We start from the raw sequence: 21,394 nt of genomic DNA, 5'->3' as shown, positions 1-21,394 counted from the left end.
ATTTTTTAAACGGAAACATTCACTGTATTTTTTGTTACACCTCATAGTTGATTTGCATTCTGACTCAAACTGTTCATTTCACACTAATTTTAAAAAATGGACAGCCATACTTTGAGTAACACTCGTGTATCATGTTACTACTTTGTTTTTAAAAGTAATACTTGTAACACCAAAGAACATGTTGTTTAATATTGTCTGTCTATGAAGCTTTTATATACAACCAAAGCTTAACATTTTATCTTAATTATATTGCACTAATATTGTATTGTATATAATGTGAGTAAGGAAGATAGTCTTAATTTATTACTTGGACGCAGTAAAAATGTTGATAGTTCTTTTTAATGAATTAGTCTTTTTTCAGTTTTTTTCAAAACTTCATCTTTCACTGGTTCATGTTTCTATTATAGTTTTGGAAATCTAGCCCTAGTATTTTGGCTGTTCAGAGATCTGCAATGCTCAAGAAGCAGCAGCAGCAGCAGCAGCAACAACAACAACAACAACAACAACAACAACATCAGGCTTCATCTAATAGTGGATCAGAAGAGGTGAGTTTTTATTATGAAAGCTATTATTTTAAAAGTAGACATGATACCCAATCATTTAAGTAGGTACTTAAGAAATTATTACAAACAATGTTTTTTAAAGAATTGATAGGAAATAACTACATTTAAATATGTTATAAAGAGTCTTGAAATATAAACATACTTTATCCAATAATTCCACTTTATGGATTAATCCACAGCAAGGGATGATAATTTGTACATTTGCTCATTAAAGCAAAACTAGAAATAAACTAAATGTGAATACTAGGAAAATATACACAAACCCATATGTATGCAGACACATATGAATTAAGAAATATTGTACTATTTTTACAGAATATTCACAGAATTCTCAACATATTTTGAAAAGAATAGTCTGCAGCTGTAAACAGTGTAATTCCTGTTCGCATGTGAGCATATATACATGTGTTTCCACAAAAATGTTCAAGAAGAACTGTATCAAAGCCTGTCTAATGGGGAAGAAAAATATTAAAATTTGACATACCAACAATTAGGGTTTCTTTTTGAGGCCATATTAGGTGACAATAATGGTCTCTAAAGATGATAGCTTTTGTGTGTGTGTGTGTGTGTGTTTTTTTTTTTTTTCAATTACTGTTGATATTCAATGTTATATTAGTTTCAGGTATATAGCATAGTGGTTTGATATTTACATAACTTACGAAATGATCCCCCTGGTAAGTCTAGTATCCACCTGTCACCATACATAGTCATTACAATGTTATTAACAATATTCCCTATGCGGTACTTTACATCCCCACGACTATTTTGTAACTGTCAGTTTGTACTTCTTAATTCCTTCATCTTTTTTGCCCAGCCTCCTAACCCCCCCCCCCCCAATCTGGAAGCCCTCAAAATGTTCTTTGTATCTATGATGTTTCTGTTTTGATTATTAGTTTATTTTATTTTTTTAGATTCCACATATAAGTGAAATCATGTGTTTGATTTTCTGTGTCTAACTTACTTCACTTAGCATAATACCCTCTAGAAGGGTATTGTTGCAAATGTTAAGATTTCATTTATTTTTATAGCTGAGCAATATTCCATTGTATATATTGTAAAATACCATCTTTATCCAATTGTCTATTGAAGGACACTGGGTTGCTTCTACATCTTGGCTATTGTATCTGAAATGTTCTGTCTTTTGTTACACGCTTTAAGTTCTATTTTGTCTGATTATAAGTATTGCCACCCTGGCTTTTTTGTTTCCATTTTCTTGAAATAATCTTTTTCAATCTCTTCACTTTCAGTCTGTGTGTGTCTTTCAATCTGTAGGCAACATATGTATGCATCTTGTTTTCTTCTCCATTCAGCCACACTATGTCTTTTGATTTGAACATTTAATCTACACAGTTACATTGAAAGTAATTGTTGATAGTAGTTGTTGCCATTTTATTATTCATATCTCTTTTTCTCCTCAAAGAAGTCCCTTTAACATTTCTTGTAATACTGGTTTGGTGGTGATGAACTCCTTTAGCTTTTTCTGGTATGGGAAGCTCTTTATCTGTCCGTCAATTCTAAACGATAGCTTTGCTGGATAGAGTAATCTTGGGTTGTAGGCCCTTGCTTTTCATCACTTTGAATATTTCATGCCAATCCCTCCTGGCCTGCAAAGTTTCTCTTGAGAAATCAGCTGACAATATTGTGGGAGTTCCCCTATACGTAACAGAGATGATAGATTTTAAAGTTTTACACAAAAATATGACACTGTGATATTTACCTAATTTCACTGGCTGTGTTATAAATTTGTGGTAAAATTATTAATTACTTTATGTGCTAAATAATGGTATAAATATAACAATAACATGGAAAAAAAGAGGTTTTATAGTTAGTGTTATTAGCAAAATGAACGTTAAATAGTATGGCAAGAAATACTTGATATCATGGTTAAATTGTAATTATTAATAACAACCATTTTCCCCCCCAGGATTCCTCTAGCAGTGAAGATTCTGATGACTCATCGAGTGAAGTCAAAAGGAAAAAGCATAAAGAGTATGTCATTTTGTTCAACTGATTACTTACTTTCATAACAGGGAAATCCTAATGATTTTGTATTATTTCTTCCTTTATGAGAAGTTGTTGCCAAATGTGGACTTTTGTAAATTCTTGGTTCATGGCATTTTATTAGGTCAATTTAAACCATTAATTCTTAACATTTATCTTTCTGTGATGACCTGAGGTTTTTGTGCCACTCGTTTATCTCCTATATCCCCCTCCCCTATATATTTTTATGTATTTTATATATGTAAAATCGATATACATAGATTTTTAAAATCTTCCTACTCATAATGTCAGAAAATCTTAACTTTGGAAACCTGTATAGGTGTGTAAGGGACCAGCTGATGATGGATTTTAGGTGATTCTGTTAATTTATGTGAATACAGTTTTCATCTTCATATGAAATTTACTTCCTCTATAGAATTTATTTAAGAACTCACTGTAATTTCATAAAAATCTTGACCCAGAAAGTGTTAAGAGTACTTCAGACTCTCAATTCAGATACCTAGATGGTTTGAGTTTATTTTTCTTTCTGACTTTTTAGAAAATAATGTTCTTTCTGTGTCTCTTATTTTTCAGTTTTCTTTGATATTTTGCACTTTCATTTTGGTGTGTCTAGCTTTGAATTTGTTGTCTATTCCACTTTATGCTCTAAATTTTATGCATCTTTAATGTGAAGACTTCTATCTCTTACTGGTTTCTGAAAATTCTATCATTGTGTCTCTGGATATTTTTCTATAAATCTGGTACTATTATTAATGAATATATGTATTGAATCTGTCATGGATCATATCTTTTGTATATATCTGTTGGATCCTCCACCCTATCCTCCATGAATCTTACAGTGTCATGTTTTTTATCCCTTTATTGCTGTGCCACAAACTGGCTGCTCCTCAGATGGGTCTTCTAGTTCACTAAGAGTATTTCCAACTGCTGTGTCTAATAAGCTATTTAATTCTTCCCCCAAGTTAATAATTTCTAAACTCAACATGGGTGCAGGCAAAGAATATTTTAAAAAATGAGTAATTTAGGATGATGGGTAGACTTGCTTGGATATAAAAATCATTATGATTTATATTATAAAAAATATAAAATGGAGACTTTTTCATACATCCTGCTTATTACTACTTATAATGTGTAACCTCTGAAAAAAATCTCAAGATACAAAAGAATTTGTTTCTCTGTTATGTTTTTAGCATAATCCAGATTTTATCATATGTACTTGATTTTATAACCAATAACAGTCATTGATGCAAGACATACACATAGCAATGGAGTAGAAGCAGTGGCTATGAGACAGGATATAAGTACATATATAAGAATTTAATGTGTATCTTTCATTTGAAATTTATATTATAGCAGAATATTAACATGTGCGTCTAGTATTTTTCTGTATATGTTGATTGGAATTAAATAGACTAAATAGATTAAAAATAGTAATAAAGGTAATCATGAATATTAAGGTGGCCTGATTTTTTAAAAATATTTGTCTATACTATATTTTAAGTTTCTTAAGTTTCTTAATGAACGTGTACTATTTTTTAAAATCAGTCCTGAAGGATATAATTTTTAAAAATCACAATCTCTATAAAATTAAAATGAAAGGGATTTGAATCTTTTTGAGAGGACAAGTATAATAGTTATAAGATTATCAAAATTAAACCCTGTGATTCTTTAAATTAACATAGTATGTTTTCATCCACTGTGATAATCAAAAGAACATTTACTCATTTGCCATTCTTTGAAGTATAAACTAAATGATTAAGAAAACTCTGGAGTTATGAGAGAAATCTATGAAGAATATTTTCCAGCATTTCCTTTTCTACAGACATTTAGATATTTTTAGTATAGATGAAAGCAACATTTTTAATATTAACTAGAATGTAATTTGATTAATTTTGTATTTTATCAGAGACAAAGTTTGCTATATGATGTAAGTGTAAATAAACATACTTTATATATTTTATATACAGTGAAGACTGGCAGATGTCTGGGTCTGGATCTCCATCTCAGTCTGGTTCAGATTCAGAATCTGAAGAAGAAAGAGATAAAAGCAGTTGTGATGAAACAGAATCTGATTATGAGCCAAAAAACAAAGTTAAAAGCAGAAAACCTCAAAATAGGTAAGTATAGTATGTTCTTAGTTTGATGCTGAAAATTGTTGGTTATAAGAAGGTATTCATTCTTTTCGTATATAGTTTCTCAAATATGGTTTTATGCCATTGTTTCTGTAAAACACCTCTCTCCCTCTGGTCTTCCCTAGATCTAAGTCAAAAAATGGAAAGAAGATTCTTGGACAAAAAAAGAGACAGATTGATTCATCTGAGGAGGAGGATGATGATGAAGATTATGATACTGACAAAAGAAGTTCTCGACGCCAAGCAACTGTCAATGTTAGCTATAAGGAAGACGAAGAAATGAAAACAGATTCTGATGACCTATTGGAAGTTTGTGGAGAGGATGTTCCTCAGCCTGAGGAAGAGGAATTTGAAACTATAGAACGGTTTATGGATTGTCGGACTGGGAGAAAAGGAGGTATTTTTTTTTTTTGTTTTTTTTTTTTGTTTGTTTGCTGGTTTCAATAATATTTAGTAGAGTTAAGTGCTTCTTGAAAATTTTTCAATTTTGAAAGCAAAGAGGGTGGATTTTCTTCTGTTTTTCATATTTGCTGTGAATATACTTTGCTCTTAGCTTGAATATTTTCTTCCCAGAAAATATCCATTTGACCTCACTTCATAATTGCAGATAATTAGAAAAATTTTGACCTGTGTATTTGAGTTTTTCTATCACCATCCATAAAAGTTCTTTAGGTACTTTGAATTTCACAGACAGTTTGGTTTTTAAAAATGTTTTTTTAATCTTGCCTCAAATATGTATGTTATTTTTAGTTATTTTACATGCATTTCCCTCTTTTTGTTTTGTTGAGATGTAATTGACATATAGCGTTGTATAAGTTTAAGGTGGACAACATAATGACTTACATGTATTGCGAAATGATTACTACGATAAGTTTAGGTAACATACATCAATCATCTCATATAGATAAAAAAAAGAGAAATTCTTCTTTTGTGATGAGAACTTTTAGAATCCACTCTCTTAGTAACTTTCAAATGTATCATCCAGCATTGTTAACTGTAGCCATGATGTACATTACATCCCCAGTACTTATTTATCTTATAACTGGAATTTTGAACCTTTTAACAACTTTTACCATATACCTCTTGCCTCTGGTTACTATAAACCTAATCTCTTTATGAGTTTTTTATATGAGATTATACAGCATTTGTCTTTTTTTGTCTGACCTATTTCACTTAGCATAATGCCCTCAAAGTCCATCCATGTTGTTACAAATGGCAGAATTTCCTTCTTTTTTTATGGCTGAATATAATTCCATTGTATGTATATGCACCACAACTTCTTTGTTCATTCATCTGTTGATGGACACTTAGTTTGTTTCCATGTCTTGGCTATTGTAAATAATGCTGCAGTGAACATGAGGGTACAGATACTTCTTTGACAGTGATTTCAGACATACAGTTTTTTACGATGATTTTTTTTAAATTAGTTTCTAATTATCAGTCTCCCAATCATCAGTTATTATAAGTTGCTGTATGATCTTAGGTGTGCCACTGTCTTTTTTTTTTTTTTTTTTTTTTTTTTTTTTTTTTTTTTTTTTTTTTTTTAACTCTTATTTATTTTAAGGTGTTTTTCCAGGACCCATCAGCTCCAAGTCAAGTAATTGTTTCAGTCTCGTTGTGCAGGGCACAGCTCACAATGGTGGCCCATGTGGGGATCAAACCAGCAACCTTGTTGTTAAGAGCACCGTGTTATAACCAACTAAACTAACCGGCCGCTCATGCCACTGTCTTTTGACCTTGTTTTTCTAATTTTAAAATGGAAGGGATTAAATTAGATAACCTTTCTATTCTAAAATTCTGAATTTCTGTTATGTATGTGCAATATAACTTCATATAAATTCTTGTTCTGATACTTTAAGAGAGCATATATTTTTCTATTCATATTTTTGAATTTTTGAGTTCAAAGAAGTACTCCTGTAACAGAATTAAAGGGAATATATTGTGTTTCCTTTTTCAGCTACTGGTGCTACTACAACCATCTACGCAGTTGAAGCAGATGGTGACCCAAATGCAGGATTTGAAAAAAGCAAGGAGCCAGGAGAAATCCAGTATTTAATTAAATGGAAAGGATGGTCCCATATTCACAATACTTGGGAGACAGAAGAAACCCTTAAGCAGCAGAATGTTAGAGGAATGAAAAAATTGGATAATTATAAGAAAAAAGATCAAGAAACAAAAAGATGGTAAATGTTTTATATTATACTTAATTGTTTATAGATCAAAGATAATTACTAAACTTTTTTATTAACAAGGAATACCTTGTCAAGAACCAAACAATAATCTAAAATAACTATTTGTATATTTATTTGTATTTCATCTCAAGGTAAAAGGGCTTAGGAATAACCATACCTAACACTCTTCTGGATAACAGTCACACAGAAAGTGTCTCATATTTAATTTTTAAAGTTAAAAAAATTAATGATTTACTTTATTTCTGTTTCAATTTCTTTATTCTTTAAACTGGCTCACATGATAAAAGCAAAAATGGGAGATTTTGTGCTATTAATAATGTTTGGGGGATGGGTTATTTAGAGGAGATTCTGAAGTCTCCCTGGATTTAATAATCTTTCAGGTTGAAAAATGCTTCTCCAGAAGATGTGGAATATTATAATTGCCAGCAAGAACTTACAGATGATCTGCATAAACAGTATCAAATAGTGGAGCGAATAATTGGTTAGTAATAAATAATTCTAATTGAATTTTTATTGTTCCATGCTTGAAATGATCTGAAAAAAAAAAATTAAAATTTGTCACACACACATCAAATGCAGTAGCTTGCTTTAACTGTAATAGAGTATTGTAAACCAGATGACTAATTTTCACTTGTGTAGTTTTTACCAAGAATTATTCCTTGGATAAGATTTGATGTAAAAAAAGATTAAATAAATGTCTGATTTATCTCACAGCTCATTCCAATCAAAAATCAGCAGCTGGTTATCCTGATTATTATTGCAAATGGCAGGGCCTTCCATACTCAGAGTGCAGCTGGGAGGATGGCGCTCTTATTTCCAAAAAGTTTCAAACATACATAGATGAGTATTTTAGCAGGAATCAATCAAAAACCACTCCTTTCAAAGATTGCAAGGTGAGTATTTTACATTTTTAATTATTGAAAATGTATTTATGCATCCTAAATATTACAAGCCCACATAGAGAGTTAGATTCTGATTTGAGATAGGCTAAGGAAGAGAACTGCTTGAATGATAGGTCTTACAGGAAATGACATTCCTGTAATTGCTATGTGATTTTAGATGTGGTACTGTCTTTTAGCCTTGGTGAGCAAAACTTTGTCAGAAAAATGGTGGTGGTAGTTGTGGTAAGTTAGGGATACCAAATAGGGAAAATTCCTTCCAAAACCAGATGTATATGATTGATTTAAAAGGTAGTGAATATTTTCTTTGAAGGTAGGAAACGAAAAGAGAGATATACCCATAAAAAGGTTTTCAGAACTACCTTACCTAATACCGTGTTTCCCCCGAAAAGAAGACCTAACCGGAAAATAAGCCTTAGTATGATTTTTCAGGATGACATCCCCTGAACATAAATCCTAATGCATCTTTTGGAACAAAAATTAATATAAGACCCAGTCTTATTTTGGGGGAAACACCATATAAGATCTTTATAATTTATTATTAGTGATAGTTTTGGGATCTAAGTACCACTAAAATTTATTTTCTTATTACAAGATTGAACTATAGTCATAATGGTAATTTAGAAATCAGAAATTAAGTGGGAAGTTAAGCCAGTTTTATGGTTTATTTCTAGGTCAGAGTTGAGCATTGGTTAAAAATGAATGAATTTAACATAGCTTTCCTTTGTGAAATACACAAAGCCCAAATATTACAGCAGGAGCTTATCTCTTTAATTTTTTATTCAAAAAAAGTGGCAAAATATTTCACTATACATTCTTGTCATAGTAATAGAAAACAGTCTTTTTTGAATGCTCAGATGTATTTTTTGTCATGGAATTTCTGAGTTTGATGATTTGAGATGAAATTTCAAAATTTATGATGAAAGCTGAGATTTTCATCTTTTAATATAATTTGTTACATTTAATAATTTTTCATATTAACATTTATTTCTGTTGAAGGTATTGAAGCAAAGGCCAAGATTTGTAGCACTAAAGAAGCAGCCAGCCTATATTGGAGGACATGAGGGTTTAGAATTAAGAGATTATCAACTGAATGGTTTAAATTGGCTTGCTCACTCTTGGTGCAAGTAAGTATATTTGAGTCATCTGTTTAATTTGAGAGGATGATAATTTTACAAATACAGAATTTGGAAAAGATTTCTACCAACATAAAGATAAATACACTTTGGTATTTTTATGCAGGTCTTTGGATTTCCTTATATATAAACAGTACTTATTACATACTAAGCAGAAAATCCAATGGAGTTTTGAGTTTAACCTGTTTGATTGTCACAGTACTTAAAGTTTTTATTGAACTTCAAGTCAGAATATATATAATATATTCCTGTTGCACACTATTCCTGAACTGTTTCTCTTTCTTACAGTTGTTTCGAATACCCATTTAGCCCTCCATTTTTTCCCCTCTCTCCTATGTCCCCAGCTCCATTACTGGCAATATAAGATGACTCTAGGGTGCAAATTTTTTTTTTTTTTTTTAACTTACCCATAGCTATAGTTTTTCCTGCTATGTGTTGTTCCTGTTTACTTTTTACTTAATACCAGGGGTGCCAAAAAAATGTATGCAAGTGGACACTTCAGTCAATGTTGCTCAAGCAGTAGTTTGCCATAATCAGAAGTGTCTGGAGGTTGATGGTAACCAGTTTGAGCACCTTTTGTAATTGCAGAAGTCAAACGTGATTTGTATTCATCTTGTGTTATTGGTGTATATATATATATATATATTGAGTATTCTAATTTTAATAGTTTTCCTTTCTTAAAATGTGTATACATTTCCTTGGCACCCTTTGTATATCTGGACTCTTAACAGTTGTAGGTGGATTGAGTTCTTGGCTACATAATTGATTCAAGATAATACCGTCAGTCTTTAGGCTTCTGGCTTAAAATGGTAAATTCTCTCCACTTCTGTTACACTGTTACAAAGACCTTTACATTTATTACTTATAGCTAATAAAAGTGGTATATTGTATATAATACCTATCAGATTAACTTTATTTAACTTTTCATGTAAACTTATACATGGGTTATGTAAAAAGGTTTCTTTGTAAATTTGAATCTTTATTGCACATAATTGTTCTTTTTAACTTTGTAGAGGAAATAGTTGCATACTTGCTGATGAAATGGGCCTTGGAAAAACAATACAGACGATCTCATTTCTGAACTATTTGTTTCATGAACATCAATTATACGGACCTTTTCTGTTAGTAGTACCACTCTCCACTCTCACTTCCTGGCAGAGGGAAATTCAGACATGGGCTTCTCAAATGAATGCCGTGGTTTATTTAGGTGACATTAACAGCAGAAACATGGTAAGTTGTTTTTCCACAAATTTAGAAATCTAGGCATACTTGTCTTTGAGGACAAGTATTTTATTTGTCTTTATAGTCTTAGTTTCTAGCATAGAACTTGGCCATAAAGTAAGTGTTTGATACATGTTTAATTGACTATGATAAAAATCAGTTTTTGGTTTAGTGTTACTTTATACCGTGTTTCCCCGAAAATAAGACCTAACTGGAAAATAAGCCCTAGCATGATTTTTCAGGATAACATCCCCTGAACATAAACCCTAATGCGTCTTTTGGAACAAAACTCAATGTGAGACCCGGTCTTATTTTCGGGGAAACATGGTGGATGTATTTTTTTCTTTCGTATGAAGAGTTTCAAATATACATGAAAGCAAACAGAGTATAATAAACCTCCATGTGCCTATCTCCAACTTCACAATTTTAGCTCATTGCCAGTTTTGTTTCACCTGTACCTCTACATGGTACTTTCCTCCCAATTATTGTGAAGCAAACTTGAGATATCATATTTTATCCATAAATGTTGTTAAATGAGTTAATCCACTAGTGTTTTGTTAACGTCCTTCAGTGAAAATTGTGTAGTGTTAAAAACATGTCTGCTTTATTTTTTTATAGACGATTTCGATGGGGTGTGGTATTTACATTTTACTTACTATATGGTCAATGTAACTTGTTGGACTATATCAAGAATAATTTAAACTATTTTATTACATAATAGTTTCTTGTGTGTTTTAGATATTCAGGTAAAAGTATGATTTTATTAATGTGTTTCTTAAAATTATCTTTAAAATTTCTTGATAGATAAGAACTCATGAATGGATGCATCCCCAGACCAAACGGTTAAAATTTAATATACTGTTAACAACTTATGAAATTTTATTGAAGGATAAGGTGTGTATTGCTATATTTTTCTGTTTGATGGATATTGGTTTTTCCTTTACAATGTGTTATGGGTAGGATGAGAAGATAATTTAAATCGGGTCAGCAAACTACAATCTATGAGTCAAATCTGGCTTATTTTTTTATGACCCTTGAACTAAGAATAGTATTTACATTTTTAAAAGGTTATAAAAACAAACCAAAGAATATATGACAGAGACCACCACACATTTGTCTGCAAAGCCTACAATATTTACCATCTGGCTCTTTACATAAAACTTTGCCAACTCCTGACTTACATGAAACTAGTTTGATGTAGTATCTGTTGATTTATAAGAGGAGGAAGATAGATAGCTAACAGGATTAAACTACCACTGGGTAAAGCACTGTGCTAAATGTGTTATAGCAATTGCCCTACTTAATTCTTCATCGTTAATATCTCAAATAATTCCCATCTACTTTGCAAGATATTGCTACCCCTACTTTACTGGAAAGAAACACCAAGTCTGAAAGAAGTTAATGAACTTGCCTAATGTCATACAACTATTAAGTAGCAGAATCAGACCTATCTCTGTTTTAAGTAAGAGACCCATGTTTATATGTTGAGAAATCTATAGTTCATAGAAATTATACAGTGAATTATATCTATACTTGAATTAAGACACTGTTCCAAATTTATATCATATTCTCTACAAATTGACATTAATAAAGGCTTCTACTGAACTTAGGCTAAAAATGTGTTGTAAAATTTTTAGATGATACCATTTTTTTCTTTATTTGAATATGTAAGCTAGTAAAAGCTTTCACTTGATGTTATGCTTTGTTTTATAGTGGCTGAATTAGTCATGGAAATAACTTTATTTTGCATGTTGAATTACTTGATTTGAGTATTCCAATAAATGTTGAAATAATACAATTTTTATTTAAGAATTAGACAAAAGCTTGTGTTTAATTTTAATTTGCCTCATTTTAATAATTTGAATTTAGGTCAAATGGGAAGGCTAAGTTTGAATTTAGTTTTTCTCTCAAAACATTAACTATGTTCTTTTTCACTTTAAGGCATTCCTTGGAGGTCTGAATTGGGCATTTATAGGTGTAGATGAAGCACATCGATTAAAGAATGATGACTCTCTTCTGTATAAAACTTTAATAGACTTTAAGTCCAATCACCGTCTCCTTATCACTGGAACTCCTCTACAAAACTCCCTCAAAGAGCTCTGGTCTTTGCTTCATTTCATTATGCCAGAAAAGTAAGATAAATCGGGATATACAATTTCGATGTTTTGTATGCTAAGTTTAGGAGGACAATAATTAGTGTAGATAATAAGGTCAGCAAGAGGTTTTATTGTCCTAAAACATTAAACCTCAGATTATTAAGGAGGAGAAAAAACGAAATGGGATGGAATATTTCATATTTGTAGTATTATTTTAATTTTTTAGTTTGTAAATAAATAAGCTTGAACTCATATAAATTAAAACAGTTGATTTTCCCCATGTTCAAAATATATCTTGCTTAGAAAACAAAACAGTATCATTCTCAGTATTTAACAGTAGCAGTAAAAATAACAAGGTGCAGGTAATCTCATTTTCTAAATGAGGAAAGCTAGACTAGATAAGGATAAACAGCTTGTTCAAGGTCACATACATACTCTCAGTAGTTTCAGAACTTTAAGCTTAATTACATTCTCTGTGAAATATTTTAGTAATAATTACTCTCATGTTTGAGAATATTTCATCTTTATTTAGCTTAAGGAGAACCATTTTTGTAAAACAACTTATATTTCATCTTATCTAAGTGTGTAATAGATTTCTTGAGAAGAATAGGTATTAAAAGTGACTAATTTTAGCTAATTGTTTTCCTAAAATCTATGTTTTGTTTACATGTGACTACCCTGAAAAATATCTCAGATGCAGTTTGACTTTTTTTAGTGATTCTTCCATTTTTTTTAATTTGTAAGGTTTTCTTCATGGGAAGATTTTGAAGAAGAACACGGCAAAGGCAGAGAATATGGTTACGCAAGCCTCCACAAGGAGCTTGAGCCATTTCTATTACGCAGAGTTAAGAAAGATGTGGAAAAATCCCTTCCTGCCAAGGTTGAGCAGATTTTAAGAATGGAAATGAGTGCTTTACAGAAACAATATTACAAGTAAGTTGTAAACTGAGCACATGTTCAGACATTTAATTCTAAATAACCGCCCTATACTTGTCTCATTGAGGTGTCCCCCTTCCCCTATTAGGCTCTTAGAGCAGTAACAATTCTTGAATTTTAGAATAGATTTAGTCTATGGCATATTAGGGCAAAGAGAGATTTAATGACATGTCCAAGATCATGGGTGATTATAAGATTAAATAATTCACCTTTAACACATCATTAGTTGCTTTTCTCTATTTCATACGCTGTTACCTTACAGGGGGTTTGTTTTAAGTGTCATTTCCCTGATGCTGAGACATGATTATGTAATTATGATATTTATGTAATTGACAGCAGTAGAATTCAGAAAAAGAAACTTAGAAAAAAATTTTAAGCCTCCCTAAAAAATGTTAGGCTTGCTTTTTGATATTAATATTGAATTTTTTTGTATAAATTATGCATGTCAGATTTATATAGTAACACTTCAGTGAATCAAAAGGCTCTCCTAGTATCTACTTAAACATTTAATTGCATAAAATGCACTGCTGCAAGCATTTGAATTCTCAGAAACAAACTCCCATCGCTCAGCTGTTTTTTTCAATTCACAGCCAGTATTATTTTATCTGTAGCCACCCCCAATTCCCTCAACCCCATTCATTTTGAGACAAATCAGAGATACAACTTTTACGTCCTTTGAAGACTAACCTTGTAAAAAGGAAGAAAATAAAAGGTTGTACAAAACAAAGTATTAATAGATCATGGTGAGAGGAAATGTTATGTATAGTTTGTGGAGTAATAAAATAACCACCCATAATTTTTCTATAGCTTGCATATATATATTGTGTAATCATAATTTAGAGAAGGCAGTGTGGCTAAACCAGGTATTATGAGGTTTCTTTTAAGTCTGTATTAGCTGCCTAATGTAGTGAAATTTATAAGGTTAAGATAGATAACACAATTGACCATTTTTAAAGTAAATTTTTGGAGAAAAGGATTAATACCTAATATTCACTGTTTCATTAAATTTTTACCATCTATAGTTAATGATTCAGATAACAAGTTACGTGGTCTCATTAGTCTTATGAACGAGGTTCATCTGTCTTGTGAACAAGGTTTGGTCCATTATATATCCAGCTGTGAACTTTATAATGGTAAACAATTTTGGTTTGGTGCTTATTTTCTATGGTATTAGAATTCATCCTGGTAATTGTTCTCTGCTAAACATCATTTTCATGATTTTTTTTTAAAACAGATGGATATTAACTAGAAATTACAAAGCCCTCAGCAAAGGTTCCAAGGGCAGTACCTCAGGCTTTTTGAATATTATGATGGAGCTAAAGAAATGTTGTAATCACTGCTACCTCATTAAACCACCAGATAATAATGAATTCTATAATAAACAGGAGGCCTTACAAGTAAGAATTTTAAAATAACTATAATTTTGGTAAAGCAAAATTCTAGAAATGTTTATTTCAGTTATAACTGAAAATAGCAAAATGCTTTAATATATCTGTTAGAAGTTCTCTTTGATTAATGGTATATGTAAATAATGGTATTGTTTTTTAGTCTTTATAAAAGCCATTAAAATGATAATTTATTAATTAGTTATTTTGATCATTTTTATAAAAATGGATCTAATTATAGGCTTTTGTAATTTATCCAGCAAAAATCTCTTAGTATATTCTTAATTGTGAAAACATTTCACTAATAGTGATCATTCTGAATTCATGACATTGCAAATGATAGTCTTAAGATGAACATGTTGACTTCAGATCTTAACCTTCCTCTCGTTTCTGGAAGACAAATGAGAAGTCAAAAAAGCACAGTTGCCATCTAGCCACAGTAGTGCTTTAAAGTGCTAGGATCATGAAGTTCTACATGTATAAATTATAATACATTTTCTTACTCTTTTAAAACCTTTGGTTGCTTAGTTGCTGCTTCTTCCAGTGTATTGTTTTACAGCTTAGATTTTTGGAGAAATAGTGTAATAACGAGAAAACAGACTGAAACAATGCCTTTTTTCCTCCTGAAAAAACAACAAAAACATAGATGCTAAATGGCAAGGAAAATTTTAGCTTAAATCACAGAGCAAAATGATAAAGGTCCTAGGTTTTAAAAACTGATCCAACATTATGAAAATTTTAAATCTCATTTAAAATAATTAAACAAACGAGAGAATTAAAGGGGCATTTGTTTCATTTGATTTGTTCTTTTAAAATGTTATAATAGTTGTAATTTATTGTTTCCTTAGCACTTAATCCGTAGTAGCGGAAAATTGATTCTTCTTGACAAGCTGTTAATTCGCCTAAGAGAAAGAGGCAATAGAGTTCTTATTTTTTCTCAAATGGTGCGGATGTTAGACATACTTGCAGAATATTTGAAATATCGTCAATTTCCCTTTCAAGTAAGCATTTCATTTTGTCATTTTTGTTGCCTTAAATTTCACCTAGTTCCTCAGCATATTCTACAAACCTTTGAAATTCTTTTGTAAACGAAGTACAGATTTTCATATAAACTAAGAAAATGTGTCTGAAAAAAATTCCATTTGTCATTCTCTTTTTTTTCTTCTTGATCTTAATAACAAAGCAATTTCTTTTCTCTAATTTTTCTTTTCATTCTATATATTTCTTTTCTGTGTTCAAGTCTAAAGGAGCAGCCTTATATATTAGACTTTAGTCTGAGGAATGAAAAGAGAGCAAATCCTTGTGAATGTTACTCCCAGGACCGTTGCAGATTCTGAAGATTTATGTGCTTATAATTATTCTAATGTATAGTTTACTAAATAAAACCAGATGACTTCAGGGAAGATACCAAAGACCAAAATGGGCTTATTTTCCATTTATTCAATATTTATTTTGAAATTCATTCAACATAATTAAAGATGATGTGGATGAGTGTTTAATACTAGAGTTAGGTGCTAATCTCAGTACTTTACATCTAATAATTTTAATCCTTACAGTGATTTTATGAATACTTGGAACATAGCAAACACTCAGTATATACAACTAGTGAATGATATATATTTAGTGCAGGCAGTAAAATAGAAGTAGAATTATAATGATCAACCTCAGCACACATAATCTTTGCTCTGCTGGAGCTTACAACCTGGTGTGGGAAGTAGACATTAAGCAGGTAATTACGAACAAATAGAACATTACATTCTGGAAAATGCTATGAAGGACAGGTGTTTGATGATATGAACATGATTGTGAAATATGTAATCATTTAAGGGAAAAAGTAGAAAGAGTACCACTGATTTTTTTTTTAACAGCTTTATTGAGATGTGATTTCTATTCCATACAATTCATCCATTTAAAGTGTACAATTCAGTGGTTTTTAGTATATTCACAAATATATGTAATCATCACCACAGTCAATTTTTAGAATGTTTTTACTACCTTAAAAAGAAGCTGTACTTTCAGCTGTCATCCCTATTCTGTTCCCCCTGCCCCCACCATATCCCTATATTGGTTTGTTTTTAGACCAATTGTTATGTATACATGGTCAAACTAAAAGAATTAGTACAGAAGTATTTGTAAGCAACTGTTCTCTGCTCCTAGTCCTTTCTTATTTCCAGATCACTTCCCAGAGAAAATCATTTTTAACTTTCTTTTGGTTTAGGTTATGCCTCAATAAATGATATACAACTATTTTTAAAAAGTTTTTTCTAATTGTAATTTTTAGTGAAAAAGAGACAACAGTATTTAAAACATTTTATTTTGGACATCTTTTTAGCTCATGTTTAGTAATCACTCGGCATGTCAGGCACTGTGCTAAGTGTTTTATTCTCTCACTGAATATCTATGAAGTAAGTACTGTCATTATGTCCATGTACTGAGGAGGAAACTGACAAGGAGAAAGATCAAATCACTTGCCCAAGGCACCCATGTATACTCACATGTGGGCTCTAAACCAGTGGTGCCCTAAACCAGTGATTCTAACTTTAACCAGAGAATTTTTGCTGGACCCCCCTCTAAAGAGTTTCTAATTCAATCAGTCTGAGATGGAGTTCAGTAGTGTGCATTTCTAAGTTCTTAGGTGACACGGATGCTGTTGGTCCAGTAACCACACTGGACTTATTCAGTGTTTTTTAAACTGTGGGCTGTAATCTATTCATGGGTCTGGGAATCACTTTAATGAATTGTACTAACATTTTAAAAAAATGAAATAGATTATAAAATAGGGTATATATCACAGTACATTGAGTCATGAAACTTGCTTTGAGTTTATAGCTGTGTACTCATTCACATGTAAAATACATTTCTTACAGTGGGTGTCAGGTAGAATTAAAGCCCATGCTATTATTTACTATTTGGAGAAGCAGTCCTAGTGGTTAAGAGCACAGACTCTAGAGACGGAATGACTGGGCATTGTTTTACTGCCTAAGAAGTACCTTCTAGTCTTACAGTCTTAGCAAAGCAATGGTGCATGGTCATACTTAATTTTATAATTGATTTTGATTCCTTTTTAAAATTTTTCAATCTGTTATATGAAGTATTTTAATGTGTTTTATTCTAGAGATTAGATGGATCAATAAAAGGGGAGCTGAGGAAACAAGCTCTAGATCATTTTAATGCTGAAGGGTCAGAGGTATGAATGCTTTTAATATTGTAAATTGTTTTAGTCATTATTTTAGTCATACTTGTAGTTTCGTTTTTTTAGAGTCTTATTGGTGCTAGCTAGCTTACATTTGCAAGTGAAGTTTTTAAATCAGTATTCTATGTTAAATTTGAAGAATTTCACCCTTTCTTATTAATACTATTTCAGCATAAGATAGTTAATTTGCTTCAAAGTAAATTAGCTCACTTTCATTTAGAATTCTTGTTGAAGTTGGTGTTTACGTTTCCCATGTGTAGCTGTAATTTGGGGTCTTGTTTGGTTTTGTTAGAGTTTTATATATTTTAATATTTTTAAAATCTACCTTTCAATTTTATTGGTAAAATACTTTTTACATTTAAAAAAAATCAATTATAAAATCTTTATATCAATTATTACTGTCACAGTTTAGAAGAATTTAAAATCGTGCCTATTTATAATTCCTTATAGGATTTCTGCTTTTTGCTTTCCACAAGAGCTGGAGGTCTAGGAATTAATTTAGCCTCTGCCGACACTGTTGTTATATTTGATTCTGATTGGAATCCACAAAATGATCTTCAGGCACAGGCTAGAGCTCATCGAATCGGGCAAAAGAAACAGGTATTTTTACTCCCCTTATTTTACTCTTTCAGAATCTTTTTATGATTATTATGGTTTTGGTTTACCCTCCTGATCAGATCGTAGGAACACAGTCATATTGCTATTTAACAGATAGAGTACTGAGGAACTCAGATTTACCAAACTCCCCTGAAAGTCTGACACTGAGATAACTGCCTCAGTAGGATCATGCACTCTCTTTTGATCATGCATTCTGTTTACAACTATAGAACACAGTGTTTTTGTTTTCGTTTTTTTAATTCAAGTTTATTGAGGTGGCTGGTTAGCTCAGTTGGTTAGAGCGTGGTGCTCTTAACAACAGGGTTGCTCGTTCGATCCTCATATGGGCCATTGTGAGCTGTGCCCTCCACAACTAGATTGAAACAACTACTTGACTTGGAGCTGATGGGTCTTGGAAAAACACAGTTAAAATAAATAAAAGTTAAAAAAAAAAGAAAGTTTATTGGGGTGACAATGGTTAGTAAAGTTACATAGTTTTCAGGTGTGCAATTCTGTAATACATCATCTAGGACACAATGTTTTTCATTGCGTATAAATTTTGTAATGTCTTCATTTACTTAATTATTGAAAGAGATTTTGCTTAGTATATATTGCTACCTTTTTGTTAGCCTGCATTTTATACATGTTCCTGCAAGATTTTCTATGCACAAAAGCCATTTTCATTTTATACTTTTTGTACAACTGTCTGGCAGTTGTAACAAGCCTTGAGAAAAACCGTCTGTCATCTTTTTGATGCATTGGTCTTTGTATTTTAATTCATTTACCTCCATCTAGAATAGTGCTTCTCAAACTTCTCCAAAACAGGAGATATGAGCAAGTAGCACAAAAAAGCTTATTTATTTAGCTCATTTATATATAATACCTTTAAAACATTTCTTACTGAAAAAATACATAATTTAAAACTAAAAAAATGTTTCATTCAAATAATTTTAGTAAAGTTGCCTCATCAGGAATGTATCACATCGTGCTTCTTTCTATAATTTCTTATTCTCTGGAACAAGATGACATTCCCCCTAACTGAAAGCTTGTTTAGAGTAGTAGTTCTGAACTTCATCAGAACAAGTGACCCCCTTTTTATAGCAACTATTTTTAGTATATGCTTTTTAATCTTGAAATGGATACATGTAATTTGAATTCTAATGCCCTTACAGTAATTCAGGTAAAAACGTTCTTTTGAAATAGTACCGTATTTTCCTGAAAATAAGACCTAACCGGAAAATAAGCCCTAGCATGATTTTTCAGGATGCTCATAATATACACCCTACCACAAAAATAAACCCCAATTAAGATTGTCAGCCAGACGGACACATTTAGTACATCCAATACATCACATGACGGACGTATTGAATTATAAAATAATATTAATATATAATTAAATTTAAATAAATAATATTGACATTAATACTTAAAATAAATGATAATATAAATTATAATTAAGTATTTGCAAATACCCAAGCAGACACCTTTGGACAAGAGGTAAACGCCTATGTAAACATGAACTCGAGACTTATTGCCGAATGACCAGAGTACAGACACAATGTACTAATAACGTGCACACTTGAACGAACAGACGAGGTTGTGTCTAATATGAATCTTCATAATTCAATATGTCATGTGTTGTAACGGATGTACTTAATGCACTCATATATAATAAACATTTTCTGAATTTTGGTGCCTGCAATTTTTCGTCACTTTTGTGTGGGTCATCATTCTTAACTGTCATCATTTTTGTTGCCACTCCTGTCTCATAAGTCTTCAGTTAACACTTAATTTAATGGTGGATTTAAAGGGAATAATGTCTTGACCCCCAGACAAGATGAGTGCAAAAATAAAGCTATTCCATTGAGTACAAGAAAGGAATCGTGGAGGACTCCCAGGGCAAGAATCCTACGGCTTTCTGCAAAGACTGCAAAGAGAAGAAGTTGAATCTCTGAATGGTCCAAAAATGGCGAGCAGAGTATGATAATCTCAGTCAATAGGTGGACGAGGGAAATGCTAAGAAGCGCAAATGTGGATCAGGTCAGCAACCATTATTTCCTGAGCTGGAAGACATCATCTGTGAATGGATTGCTGACAGAAGAGCAAAGGTTTTGGTTGTGTGCAGGGCTGATATTCAGGCATTTGCCCTTGCAGTGGTACCACAGTTAGAAATATCCCCAGAAGAATTCAAAGCATCGCAACACTGGCTGGATCGTCTCTAAGATCGACAACACTGTGCAAGCTGGAAGATACTGAAGTTATTAAACGTGCACTTGCCATCGAGTCCTTTGTTGATGGCATCGACTTTTCTAAATACCAACTCTCCAACATGATGGCTATGGATGAAACTGCAGTGTTTATGGGCCAAGGATCTCACACGACAATTGATCAGAGGGATGCGTCATCAATCTACATTCTCTCCACTGGTTACGAAAGTGCACGTGTTACCTGTATTTTGGCAGTTCGTCTGGATGGAAAGAAAGCCCCACCTCTAATCATCACTAAGGGCAAGAAAGATAAGGTTGGATGTGTTTCAGGCATTTATGTTCTTGAAACTGAAAAAGCCTGGTGCACATAAGCAGTTATAAGGAAGTGGGTCGATTTCATGCTGCCACTTATTTTGCAAGGTGGCCAAAGACATCTGCTAGTCTGGGATTCAGCCAGCACTCACTATGCTAAAGACATGAAGAACTTCCTTGCAGAGAGAAGAATAGATCAAATAATGATTCCCACAGGAATGACTGCCTATCTCCAGACTCTAGGTACTGCAATAAACAAGCCATTCAAGGAAGATTTGCACATGGAAATCAATAACTACATTGAAAATAGAATGGAGAGAAATCAGCATGGAAACTTTGTGAAGCCTAGCCTGCAAGAGGTTGTGACTTGGGTGAAGAACTCATGGGATAAAATCACTGACAGCTGTGTTGCCAGTGCACTACGAGCAGGCTACATGGACAAGAAGTGCTCATTTGAGGAGAGCTCTATTGCTGGACATGAGAGATTGGGGCCAATGGTTCTATAGGAAATGGAGTCGCAAGAA

The 21,394-nt window shown here is 32.0% G+C and overlaps 1 protein-coding gene across 1 annotated transcript in view; it reads left to right on the top strand.

Moving 5' to 3' along the window:
- The window catches only part of CHD1 (chromodomain helicase DNA binding protein 1), a 72,749-nt gene that overhangs the window by 25,702 nt on the left and 25,653 nt on the right, over positions 1 to 21,394 (top strand). Inside the window, exons 4-19 of the mRNA XM_019727925.3 lie at positions 408 to 545; positions 2,488 to 2,552; positions 4,532 to 4,681; positions 4,822 to 5,093; positions 6,654 to 6,879; positions 7,269 to 7,369; positions 7,603 to 7,781; positions 8,787 to 8,914; positions 9,937 to 10,153; positions 10,949 to 11,038; positions 12,086 to 12,276; positions 12,985 to 13,173; positions 14,411 to 14,573; positions 15,410 to 15,562; positions 17,677 to 17,748; positions 18,205 to 18,354. Of these exons, the coding sequence (XP_019583484.2) occupies positions 408 to 545; positions 2,488 to 2,552; positions 4,532 to 4,681; positions 4,822 to 5,093; positions 6,654 to 6,879; positions 7,269 to 7,369; positions 7,603 to 7,781; positions 8,787 to 8,914; positions 9,937 to 10,153; positions 10,949 to 11,038; positions 12,086 to 12,276; positions 12,985 to 13,173; positions 14,411 to 14,573; positions 15,410 to 15,562; positions 17,677 to 17,748; positions 18,205 to 18,354 (2,484 nt within the window). The remainder of the gene's footprint in view (positions 1 to 407; positions 546 to 2,487; positions 2,553 to 4,531; positions 4,682 to 4,821; positions 5,094 to 6,653; positions 6,880 to 7,268; positions 7,370 to 7,602; positions 7,782 to 8,786; positions 8,915 to 9,936; positions 10,154 to 10,948; positions 11,039 to 12,085; positions 12,277 to 12,984; positions 13,174 to 14,410; positions 14,574 to 15,409; positions 15,563 to 17,676; positions 17,749 to 18,204; positions 18,355 to 21,394) is intronic.

The sequence above is a fragment of the Rhinolophus sinicus genome, chromosome 3, assembly GCF_057876585.1.
Source record: "Rhinolophus sinicus isolate RSI-liver-muscle chromosome 3, RSI-T2T, whole genome shotgun sequence".
NCBI lineage: Eukaryota > Metazoa > Chordata > Mammalia > Chiroptera > Rhinolophidae > Rhinolophus > Rhinolophus sinicus.
This window is presented reverse-complemented; position numbering and strand designations above follow the sequence as displayed.